Source organism: Heptranchias perlo, chromosome 5, assembly GCF_035084215.1.
Source record: "Heptranchias perlo isolate sHepPer1 chromosome 5, sHepPer1.hap1, whole genome shotgun sequence".
NCBI lineage: Eukaryota > Metazoa > Chordata > Chondrichthyes > Hexanchiformes > Hexanchidae > Heptranchias > Heptranchias perlo.
The window spans coordinates 67,385,617-67,398,044 of NC_090329.1; the positions used below are offsets into that span (position 1 = coordinate 67,385,617).

The 12,428-nt window shown below is 44.3% G+C and overlaps 1 protein-coding gene across 6 annotated transcripts in view; it reads left to right on the plus strand.

The window, feature by feature from the left end:
• The window catches only part of med23 (mediator complex subunit 23), a 120,745-nt gene that overhangs the window by 20,097 nt on the left and 88,220 nt on the right, over positions 1-12,428 (plus strand). For 3 of the 6 annotated variants that reach the window (XM_067984535.1, XM_067984536.1, XM_067984540.1), the window contains exons 2-7: positions 4,456-4,487; positions 6,671-6,758; positions 6,880-7,004; positions 8,100-8,235; positions 8,565-8,663; positions 9,249-9,350. In XM_067984535.1, coding sequence (XP_067840636.1) covers positions 4,456-4,487; positions 6,671-6,758; positions 6,880-7,004; positions 8,100-8,235; positions 8,565-8,663; positions 9,249-9,350 — 582 coding nt within the window. The remainder of the gene's footprint in view (positions 1-4,455; positions 4,488-6,670; positions 6,759-6,879; positions 7,005-8,099; positions 8,236-8,564; positions 8,664-9,248; positions 9,351-12,428) is intronic. The other 3 variants (XM_067984534.1, XM_067984537.1, XM_067984539.1) reach the window with 1 other exon arrangement.

Consider the following 12,428-nt stretch of genomic DNA (forward strand, 5'->3'; position numbering starts at 1 on the left):
TGGAGAAAGAGAGAGAGAGAGAGAGAGACCTATGGGGGGAGGGAGAGAGAGAGAAAGCTACAGAGGGGAGAGAGAGAAACCGACGGTGGGGGGGGGTGGGGAGAGAGAGAGAGAGAGAGAGAGAAACCTACATAGGGGGGGAGAGAGAGAGAGAGAGAGAGAGAGAAACCTACATGGGGAGAGAGAGAGCGAGAGAGAGAGAAAGAGAAACCTACATAGGGGGAGAGAGAGAGAGAAACCTACATAGGGGGAGAGAGAGAGAGAAACCTACATAGGGGGAGAGAGAGAGAGAGAAACCTACATAGGGGGAGAGAGAGAGAGAGAAACCTACATAGGGGGAGAGAGAGAGTGAGAGAAACCTACATATGGGGGGAGAGAGAGAGAGAAACTTACAAAGGGGGGGAGAGAGAGAGAGAGAAACCTACATAGGGGGAGAGAGAGAGAGAGAGAGAGAGAGAGAAACCTACATAGGGGGGGGAGAGAGAGAGAGAGACCTACATAGGGGGAGAGAGAGAGAGAGAGAGAAACCTACATAGGGGGGAGAGAGAGAGAGCGAGAGAGAGAGAGAAACCTACATAGGGGGGAGAGAGAGAGAGAGAAACCTACATAGGGGGAGAGAGAGAGAGAGAGAGAAACCTACATAGGGGGGGGAGAGAGAGAGAGAGACCTACATAGGGGGAGAGAGAGAGAGAGAGAGAAACCTACATAGGGGGGAGAGAGAGAGAGCGAGAGAGAGAGAGAAACCTACATAGGGGGGAGAGAGAGAGAGAGAGAAACCTACATGGGGGGAGAGAGAGAGAGAGAGACCTCTGTAGTGTACAAAATTATGAGGGGCACAGATAGGATGGATACTAAGGAGCTTTTTCCCTTAGTTGAGGGTTCTATAACAAGGGGACATAGATTCAAGGTAAAAGGCGGGAGGTTTAGAGGGGATTTGAGAAAGAACTTTTTCACCCATAGGGTGGTTGGAGTCTGGAACTCACTGCCTGAAAGGGTTGTGGAGGCAGGAACCCTCACAACATTCAAGAAGCATTTGGATGAGCACTTGAAATGCCATAGCATACAAGGCTACGGACCAAATGCTGGAATATGGGATTAGAGTAGACAGGGCTTGATGGCAGGCGCGGACACGATGGGCCGAAGGGCCTCTATCCGTGCTGTATAACTCTATGACTCTATGACCTACAGGGGGGGAGAGAGAGAAAGAGAGAAACCTACATAGGGAGGAGAGAGCGAAACCGACAGAGGGGGAGAGAGAGAGAGAAAAAAAAACAACGTACAGAGGAGGAGAGAGAGAGAAACCTACGGGGTGGGGGGGGGGGGGGGGAGAGAAAAAAAATCTACAGAGAGAGAAATCTACAGCGAGAGAGAGAGAGAGAGAAATCTACAGCGAGAGAGAGAGAGAGAGAAATCTACAGCGAGAGAGAGAGAGAGAGAAATCTACAGAGAGAGAGAGAAATCTACAGCGAGAGAGAGAGAGAGAGAGAGAGAAATCTACAGCGAGAGAGAGAGAGAGAGAAATCTACAGCGAGAGAGAGAGAGAAATCTACAGCGAGAGAGAGAGAGAAATCTACAGCGAGAGAGAGAGAGAGAGAAATCTACAGCGAGAGAGAGAGAGAGAGAAATCTACAGAGAGAGAGAGAAATCTACAGCGAGAGAGAGAGAGAGAGAGAGAGAAATCTACAGCGAGAGAGAGAGAGAGAGAAATCTACAGCGAGAGAGAGAGAGAAATCTACAGCGAGAGAGAGAGAGAAATCTACAGCGAGAGAGAGAGAGAAATCTACAGCGAGAGAGAGAGAGAAATCTACAGCGAGAGAGAGAGAGAAATCTACAGCGAGAGAGAGAGAGAAATCTAGGAGCACGAGAGAGAGAGAAATCTAGGAGCACGAGAGAGCGAAATGTCGGTGGAGAGGGAAAGCGAGAGGGTGAGAGTATTCTGCACACAGAGTGAGAGAGTGTGTGAGAGCAATCAGCACAGGGAGCGCATGGGAGAGGAATGTAGTGGTTGTTGGAGGCCAATCATCTCAGCCCCAGGGCATTGCTGCAGTAGTTCCTCAGGGCAGTGTCCTAGGCCCAGCCATCTTCAGCTGCTTCATCAATGACCTTCCCTCCATCATAAGGTCAGAAATGGGGATGTTCGCTGATGATTGCACAGTGTTCAGTTCCATTCGCAACCCCTCAGATAATGAAGCAGCCCTGTGCCTGCATGCAGCAAGACCTGGACAACATCCAGTTTGGGCTGATAAGTGGCAAGTAACTTTCGCACCAGATAAGTGCCAGGCAATGACCATCTCCAACTAGAGAGAGCCTAGCCACCTCCCCTTGACATTCAACGATATTATCATCACCGAATCCCCCATCATCAACACCTGGGGGTCACCGTTGATCAGAAACTTAACTGGACCAGCCACATAAATACTGTGGCTACAAGAGCAGGTCAGACGCTTGGTATTCTGCGGCGAGTGACTCACCTCCTGACTCCCCAAAGCCTTTCAACCATCTACAAGGCACAAGTCAGGAGTGTGATGGAATACTCTCCACTTGCCTGGATGAGTGCAGCTCCAACACCACTCAAGAAGCTCGACACCATCCAAAGCAGCCCGCTTGTTTGGCACCCCATCCACCACCGTAAAAATTCACTCCCTTCACCACCGGCGCACTGTGGCTGCAGTGTGTACCATCCACAGGATGCACTGCAGCAACTCGCCAACTTCTTTGACAGCACCTCCCAAACCGGCGACCTCTACCACCTAGAAGGACAAGAGCAGCAGGCACATGGGAACAACACCACCTGCACGTTCCCCTCCAAGTCACACACCATCCCAACTTGGAAATATATCGCCGTTCCTTCATCGTCGCTGGGTCAAAATCCTGGAACTCCCTTCCTAACAGCACTGTGGGAGAACCTTCACCACACGAACTGCAGCGGTTCAAGAAGGCGGCTCACCACCACCTTCTCAAGGGCAATTAGGGATGGGCAATAAATGCTGGCCTCGCCAGCGATGCCCACATCCCATGAACAAATAAAAAAAAATGTACAGAGAGGGAAATCTGGAGAGGAATGTACAAAGTTTTACATTTGTACGCAATTCTTTGAAATTATTCACAAATCTATAGGATGCAGATTTTAGTTTTAAAAATTTTTTTTGAAATAATTCAAGAATCTATTGCTTCTTTCACCTTGCTCCACCCTGTTTCTGGATCAGTTGGAAGTGGCAGTTAATAACCAGTTTATCGCTGTCTTATGGATTGCCCTTGAAGTGAGGAATTACTTTCCAGGTGGGCAGCAACATGAAGCTATAATCTTCTCAGATCATGAAGGGTGCTTCTTTGATATGTTTTTACATGAGCGAAAAATACTTTTTCTTGATTAGGGAAGGGAAATTTGTTCAGGGGTCCTGGTTCTGATCACTCTCCAGCAATCCTAGCTAGAAGTGCATGCATATCCATGTGGGCATGTGATAAGGACAGGATTGAGCTTGATTGTGCTGCCCCAATGGTTGAATAACCTGCCAACACTCACTGTCAAGGCAGACAGCTGAATATAGTTCACTTGTGTGAGATGCTAGAGGGCAACCGTCACCATTGAACAAGGAGTTAATAACTTTAGGAGAGAATGGGAGAGAGGGGAATTGGCAAGGTGGGAAATAACACCGTTGCATTGTTGTTTAATTTGCCTAACCTGGAAGGAGCAAGCTTAATGAGTCAAAAAGGGTGCAGTAGCCCAGAGGTTTTGGTACTGGGCCAGTAACCCAGATACGAGTTCAAATCCCACCATGGCAAGTTGTGAAATTGAGTTCAATAAATCTGGTAGTTTCTGGGCTGGCATCCAAAAAAAAAAGTTAAAACTCAACTGGTTCACTGTGGTTCACTAATGACCTTCAGGGAAGGGATTTGCCACCCACACCAGGTCTTACATGCCACTCTAGTCCCACACTTTTTTTTCTGGAAAGATTGATCTTGACTGGTGATTAAGTCAAGGACATGCCGAGGTGCCGAACGACCACAACAAACAAAAGTACTGAAATGAGACGAGCACAATGGAGCTCAGGAATTTAATTTTTTTTTCTGTAACATGTACACAAGATCCTCCAACTGGATATATTCAACTTTTATATTGACCTTACAGTTGATGTGAGATGTGTAGTTTAATTGTCTCATGTAAGTCAATATTTGACACCAGCTTTTCAAGAACTTAATCAGTAATCTTTTTTTTCCCTTGATTCTGTTGTGGAAATACTTTTTAATTTGAACAACTCTGAAGAAATATTTTAAGGACTGAATCCCACTTTCCTGACATTTGTTCCAACAGTCTAGTAGCTTTTGTTTTAGTTTTATTTCCTCTCCTCCTTTCCCCGCCCCCCAAAATAATCCTTCCCTCCTTTTTATTGTTCCCTGAATATTCCTTGTTCTAAACCAGATTTCACATAGCTGTTGCACTGTTTTCTTTTGCAGAAAACTGAAGTAATCGAGGAAGCCTTTGCTGGGTGAGTGTACACTTTCACTTTTTAATAGTTTTGGTCTGTAGCTTATTACAGTCGAACCCACTATTAAGGTAAATTCTTTGTCAGGATAGACAACCCCAGCTCCACCTACTGAAAGTGAAATTGCTGTTCTGCAAATGACAAATCAGTAGTACCTAAAATGATGCCCTGAAATAAATATCTCAATAAAATTAAAATAATAACTAAGTTCAAGCATGTATTTACTTAATCTTTTATATTTGACCTCTTTCCCTCCCCCATATGGACATCAGTGGCAATTATGCCGACTGTTGGTGCTGAGCCCAGTCTTATCCACATGCACACATGCAACAAGAGTCATTGATTAATGATCACGTGAGGAAACACTTGTTCTTTCCTTCCTTAGCCTAGGACACTGCAGCCAATTGTAGCACCTCCGCTGCTCACCCAGATAAGATCAGCTAATGAAGCACAGAATGAGGTTTGGATTTTAGACCATCCTGCTCTGTATGATCAGTATTGCACTATGGAGTTTAGTTGCTTATTGTGCCATAGGGATCAGAATGTCAGTTTATCGCTTTTAATTGTGCAATGTCGATGACTCTATGCCAGTTTAGCACAGTTAATCTTTGTTGGATCCCAGGATCAACCTCACCTGGCTCATGGTTGACTCTCTGCTCTCCCTTGGCTCTCTCATTACACTGGACAACCTCCACCTGTGCCCTTGCTGATATTTTGCCCTTCAAATAGCTCCTGGAACCATTCCCTATCCACAACCGACTCTGAACCTGGGTGTTGGTTCATGGATACTCCAAGCTGACTCCACACTATGTACAAGTTGATTTTATCCTGCCACAGGGCCTCAGACTTTAGACTGTTTTATATCATCTCTTCCCTGTTCCCTGTTCCCTGTTCTCTGTTTATAACCAGGATATGCCTTGCCTAATCTCTGCCATCCCTCTGTAACCTGAATTCCCTTTGTGTCCATTCACGTGAGCATTTTGGCAGCTGCGCCAGAGCTGAGCCCATTACTTCTATCTCCCTTTTTCTTCTTTTGGCTTCTCCTCCCTTTCCTGTCACATGGCCTCACTACCTTTCATTTCTACCCTCTTGGGTACTTTGCCCCTCCAATCCATACCCCAACCTATCACTACTCCTCTGCCTTTCTACTCTCCTGCCACTGTCCCAGGCTTTAATTCCCCCTTGATTAAACGCACAAATACCCTGTATGCCTTTCTCAACATTTTCTAAAGGGCCCATCGAAGCACGTGTCATTGCCTCTTTATGAGCAAAACCCCAACTGCCCCATCCTCCTCCTCTTTCTGACCTTCTGACCAGGATTCGGCTGGGGGCTAGCCTCGTCAACCTCCTTCCCATCCCAATCAACCCACCGCTTCCCCTTTGGACTCTGCCAGTGGATCAACAGTCACCAGACCCTCCACATTTCCCTCTAGAATGTCCATTCACTTGTGAACAAGGCCCTTATTCACAACCTTATTGTCGATGATTGTATTGACCTCCTGACGTGGATTGAAACGTGGCTCACGTTCTGTCCTTTGGCGGCATCATCCACTGTCCTAGGGTCGGCTTTCACGTGTACGTTGATGCCTCCCAGCTCTAACTCACCTCCTCTCTTGACCTCTCAATCAAGTGTAATATTTTTCTTTGACCATTTAATTTTGCAATATGTAGTTAGTCTCAAAATTAATTTCCACAGGAACTTGGGTCACTAAGTAGTTTTCAATGTTAAAATACAGTACTACAATGCAGGGCACTTTTATTGGATGCTGAAAGATCCAGTAAGGCAGTTAAAATGAATTGCACCAACAGTGTAATCTAACTACTGTTTGAAGAATGGAGATGGGTGAATATCAAGTCTAGGACACTTATGTTAACAATGTCAAAGGCATGTTGGCTACTGCCTAAATTTTGTTTTTGCTGATTTTCACTGATTAGGTGATATTTTGGGGGAGGAGAACCGCAACCCAAATTTCAAAAAGTTTATGTATTTGCATTGCAATATGCAGTTGTTTCTTTGCAACATTTAACCACTTGGGTTGTTAAACATTTGAAGCCTGATAGGCATAGACTTTTGGGCGCCAACACTTGTGTGTACTGTACTTTTATTAACTCTGAAGCTTTATTTATGAATGTACTTTAAGAACCTCTGAAGTCAACTATTTATTTTTTAAACAAATCTTTCACAGTATGTTTATGGACACAGCTGAGGACGAGAAAACCAAGCTGATCAGTTGTCTTGGAGCTTTCAGACAACTGTGGGTGAATCTTCCTCAGGTTAGAATCCAAATATCAGTGATTATCTTAAAGTATATTTCCATTTCCAGATAATTTTTCTCAAACTTCATGAAGTTCTGCAAATGTTATATTGATATATATATATATTTTTGAATGTCAGGAATCCCATGAACAGTGTGTGCAGTGGATTGTTCGCTTCATCCATGGACAGCACAACCCCAAGAGGATTTCCTTTCTGTATGACTGCTTGGCTATGGCAGTGGAAAGCGGGTTGCTGCCTCCCAGGTATAACTGAAAGAAGAAAGCAAGACCTTTTAATTATTTGTAACATAAGTGATTTAAGTGTAGGGAAAAGACAAATATGTAATATTGCAGGATTTAATTTTCTATTACAGTATTGTACAGTAGAGTTAGATACTGTTTTCTGTGAATATATTACATGTTCCCATCTCCTCACTCTCCAGTTTAAATTTTTTTCACTCCTTTCAAATCTGACACAATTGCTGGCTATGGCTTTTTGCTGTGTTTTTATCAGAGTTTATAAGATTTTGTGCACCAGATGCATCCTTTTCGTTCCATAAATCTTCTTAAAGGAATAATGCCCTCTAATGGCATTTTGCTTGATTATTTGGAAAAAGCCTCACAGTATCTATATAACTTTAATCTGTATTAAAATCTTGTCAGTGTGTCTATAATACTGTGGTGAGCCTTTGACATTACTGATTGGTTTGTGCTGTTATGTGATGTACCAGCAGTTTGAGCAGTGCAACAGCTGTTTACCAATTCCTGAGCTCAAATTGCAACTCAAGACTTCTGGTACACCATCTAAAAATGCTTTACCTTGAAAAAAATCAACCTCACTGAAGAAATGGTGAGTTAGTGAAAAAGAAAGGACGCCTAAAAGTTAAATTCAAATGTAACGGGAAAGCCTGCTCTCAACGCTGCGCCCTGACACTTTAAACAGCTGAGTAGCACGGAGAGCAGGCAATCACCTTGCGTTCAAATTTAACTTTTAGGCATTCTTTCTTCCTTCCCCTTAACAAAGGGTTCTCCTTCTTCCCAGCACAAACTGTGAGTACAACCGCAGGGGAGAAATGGAGCATGTTATATATGTTAGCTAACAGGGTTTGATCTATTTGATGGACTACTATAAGAAGTGATCCTTATAAGTGAATTCCATTGTATATCAGAGATTAATTTTCTCTAGAAATATATTTATATGCTGTTTTGAGTAACATTTTAACTAGTGATATCCTAAGCTACAACTGCAGGTCCTTTGTATTAGTTCAAATTTGTGTAATAACAATAGTTCTGTGGTACATGAAAGTAAAAACGGTTAGTGCCATTTTGTGGCATCATTTTGAATATAAAATTCCGAAGTGCTTTTCTGTATTTGTTTACCAGACTGGTCTGTGAGTCTCTAATCAACTCTGAAAGTCTGGAATGGGAGAGAATGCAGCTTTGGGCTCTAACGTTTAAACTCATTCGAAAAATAATAGGTGGCGTTGACTACAAGGTACTGTACAAAGAACTGATAAAATCACCTTGGTGTTAGTAACAGGAGAAGTGCTAATTGCCAGTTTTGTGAAGCAATAATATACAATATGTTGATTAAATGTGTGATTATTCATTTTCACTAATGGGTGAAAGCGTACCTTCAAAAGCTTATTAGGTAGAAATACATGTCAGTGTGTGTTTTTATAGCTGTTGTATTAGACTTTTAAACAATGTGTTTGTGTTTAAGTTAATGGAGTTTTGGAGAAACTTATAGGGACATTGGGTTAGGGCATTTTAAGGAACATTTGTCAATATTAATCTTTAAAGTGCCATTTATTCTCTTTTAAGGGTGTAAGAGACCTGTTGAAAGCAATTCTAGAGAAGATTCAAACAATTCCTAACACAGTCAGCTCTGCTGTTGTACAGCAATTGCAAACAGCCAAAGATGTAAGTTTCTGGTAAAGCTTTTTCAATCTTCAAAGCTAATCATAAATATTTTCAGAGTTTACTTGGACTGGCAAGTACTTTGCTTCCTTTAAGCAGGAAAAAAAATAGTTGTACAGCTTCTTTTTTTTTGAAAATCGTGGCTTTTGATGTTTTACACAGTAACAGTTAATTTTATGGACTGAAGAATGCTCACTTTTATTAGTCCAGAAAACATAATAGGGTATAAATTCACCAATGCTGCACTGCTTGCAGGGAGCCAAGCTTAAAGGTCTGAATTAGGGCTACAATGCCAATTCTCCAATCTGCACTCCCTTTGAGTGCAGTTTCTTGCTTGGAGTGCAAGGTCAATGAGTTTTCCCCAATGTGTAGAATTAGGAATGCATTTTCTTAGTTAACAAAAAATTTAAAACATTTTTATAAATAAACAAAATCACTGATTTTTGTCAAGCAGTAGTTTGATTCATTAGTTTGTCTATTATGCTGAAGCATCAAATATCTGTGAATTTTTTTTATGTTAAATTGTTTTTGTGTAAATGTTTTTGTTTCTGTATATATAGTGATTGTTCCTTGCTTTGCTCTTTCCAGGTTGTGGCATATATCCTGGACAGAAATGCTTGTCTATTACCAGCATATTTTGCAGTTACTGAGATTAGAAAGCTTTATCCTGAAGGGAAGTTGTCTCATTGGGTAAGAGACTTGCTTTTTTTTTCATAGAATAAAAGAAACGAGAGGATAACTTTTATGTTCGGCACTATCACTGGCGCTGGTGCGGAGTGGGTGAATGTGGGCAGGAAGTCAAGTACAGATTGCTCTTTCCCACTGGTCTTCTCGGCCAGACAATAAGGCTCTCGCCCAAAATGGGTGAGAACCTCATTTCAATATGAAAATCAAGGCAAAGTGAATTCACATTAGTACAGGTGCAATTCCCCGATTTTCTCTGTGGGTTTGTGAGAGCCAAATTGTTTAGTGGGTTTTCTTTGGAATTTTATCCCAGTAACATTTATGTTAGTGGTAGAACAATGACAAATGAAATTAATTTGGGTAAGTATAAAAGAAAGAACTTTCATTTATTTAGCATCTTTCACGAAATTAGGGCATCTCAAAGTGCTTCAATCAAGGAACTATTTCTTGAAGTGTAGGAAAATGTGGCAGCCAAATTGTGCATGGCAAGGTCCCACAAATAGCAATGAGGTAAAATACTGCACAGAGGACAAAAAAATAGATGGCACAAGTAATCCGTGACTGGTATTGAAATAACTTAAGGATGATGTTAAGAGTGACCTAGGGATCTAATAGACTTGAAGCTTAACATGTCTCACCAATGCAGAACAGCAATCAACAAAGTCAAAAGAATGTTGAAGTATATAGCCAATATAGTAGAATACAAGTTAGTGGAAGTCATGCTCAAACTGCAGTGCTCTGATCAGTCCACACCTTGAATACTGTGTCCGTATCTTGTCACTGAGATACAAGACGTTCAAGTGCTGGAGGCAACGCAGAAAAGAGCCCAGGGCTTGATCCATTGTGTCAATGGCCTGAGCTATGAGGAAAGACTGGAAAAATTGGGCTTTTCAGCCTGGAAAGAAGGTAGCTGAGAAGTAGACATATATACAAGGTAGTTAACATAATGGAAAATGTAAATCTAGAAAACGACTAAATTGTGAGAATAGAGTAAGGGGCAACAGATTCAAGTTAGTGAAAGGCAAATTTAGAACAGTCAACGGGAAGCTCTTCACATAAAGAGTGATCAGTACTTGGAACAGACTCGCAGACATGGAAATGGTGTGGAAAACCCTAGAATCATTTAAGAAACAATCAGATTCTGCAATGAAGGAATGTTGTTTTTTCTGGGTGAATAAACCAAGATGGGCTGAATGGCCTTCCTCATCCTTAATTATCTTGTGATTTTTTTTTTATTGCTACAATCAAAATTCTGGATATGGAATTCCAATGAGTGTTCTCTTTTTGTGTTATTTGGAGGAACAGGAAGATGAAAGGAGAAATGCGAGGCAGTTTCAGTGGCACCTTTGGTGATTACCCTTACCCACATAGCTGTACCTATAGATCCAGGCACAATTGTCTGAGGAAAACTGCCTACACAGGCTAAACTTCACAGGCAGTGACAGGGGGCTCGATTTTACCGTCGGGTTTCCTGTGGGTTTCCAGCGGGGGGGCCCCGAAAATCCCGATATCCAGGCACGTGACCGGATCGCGCCTCGATCCCGCCCACGTCCGGGTTCCGCGCTGACGTGCGGGGGTGCGTGCGCAGCCCCCGCTGGTGGGAATCCCGCAGGCAGTTAGAGCCAGCGGGATGCCACTTGAGTGTATTTACTTTGGTTGTTCAGGTCATTAACTGACCTGATTAAGGGACTGTGTGTGATTTTGGATAAACATGGGACTGTTTCACACACTGGGGGAAACAGTCCCAGTTGAAATGGACGTGTTGCAGCCGTCAGCCTGTGGCAGCTGCAAAGGTCCATTTGACAGGTGGGGTGGGGGGAGACCCTCAGCCATTGCAGGAGGCCGCTCTGTCACTTGGGACAAAGTTTGGCCTCCACCACCCTCCTGATGGTCGAAGTCACCAACCTGCACACTTACGCCGGGGTCCGGAGACATGTATCTACATTGCGGACCCCCTCAGATGTACATCTTGCGGATGGGGGCCGCCGTAGCTGCAGTCATGACCTCCTCGGAGGGCGAACGGCCTCACCAGCCTCGCCATCCACGCCGTCAACCTCTGACACGTGGAGCTCCACAACACAGTGCTGTGACACATCCACCTGCACAGCAGGAGGGAGGGCTACCGCAGAGAGAGATGCGTCGCAGAGGGCACTACCCTCGCCACAGGGTCCACAGACCGAGGCTCAGCTTCCTGTACCTCTCTGAGCAGCAGTGCACACGGAGGCTCAGAGTCACTCGACATGCAGCCGTGGACATCTGCAGCCTCTTTCATGCCGAGCTGCTCCTGGCTGGCCCGTGCACCATCTTCCTACCTGTCGCTGTCAAAGTCACCACTGCCCTCCCGAACTTCTGCTCCACAGCCTTCCAGGCTGCAACCGGGGACATCCCCGATGTCTCTCAGTCGTCTGCGCAGAAGAACCCTGCAAATACACCTACACCCACTCTGCAGTGACACACTGGGTGGCATCAGTGGTGGGTCCTCATAGGGATACCCAGGAGCGGGCATTATTGCACAAACCGGACAGGATTCGCGAAGACATGGCAGTAGTGGTGCCAATATAATGTGAGATGTGAGTTGTTCTTTAATTCAATTGAAGTAAGAACCATGACAATCCCTCAAACACCCTTGTGCATCCCCTTCATGCTCACGACACGTTTGCCTTACGCTGCCTACTGCACATATGTGATGCATGCCCTGTGGCTGCAGCACAGGTGGTGGCAGGTTGAGTGAGGCTGGCCGTGAGAGAGATGCACGAGAGGGTGAGTATGGGATAGAGCCATGAGATTGTATGAGGATTGGGTTGCGTGTTAGTGGCGGGGTGAGTACTCGCGAGGTGAGTAGGTGCAGGTAAGTTGAGGATGAGGTTTGAGTGGGTATGAGGGGTCATGTGACAGAGTAGTGTTGGCAGTGCCGAAGGAGATGTGGGGTGGGGGCAGTGTTGTGGCAGGTGTAGTGTAGGGGAAAGACTACGTGTTCTCACTGTTGCTGACCTACTGAGGTCATTGGAGTGCCTCCTGCACTGTATGCAGGTGGGCGATATGTTGGTGGCGCAGGTGACCCCCTCTGCCACCTCGAGCCAGGCC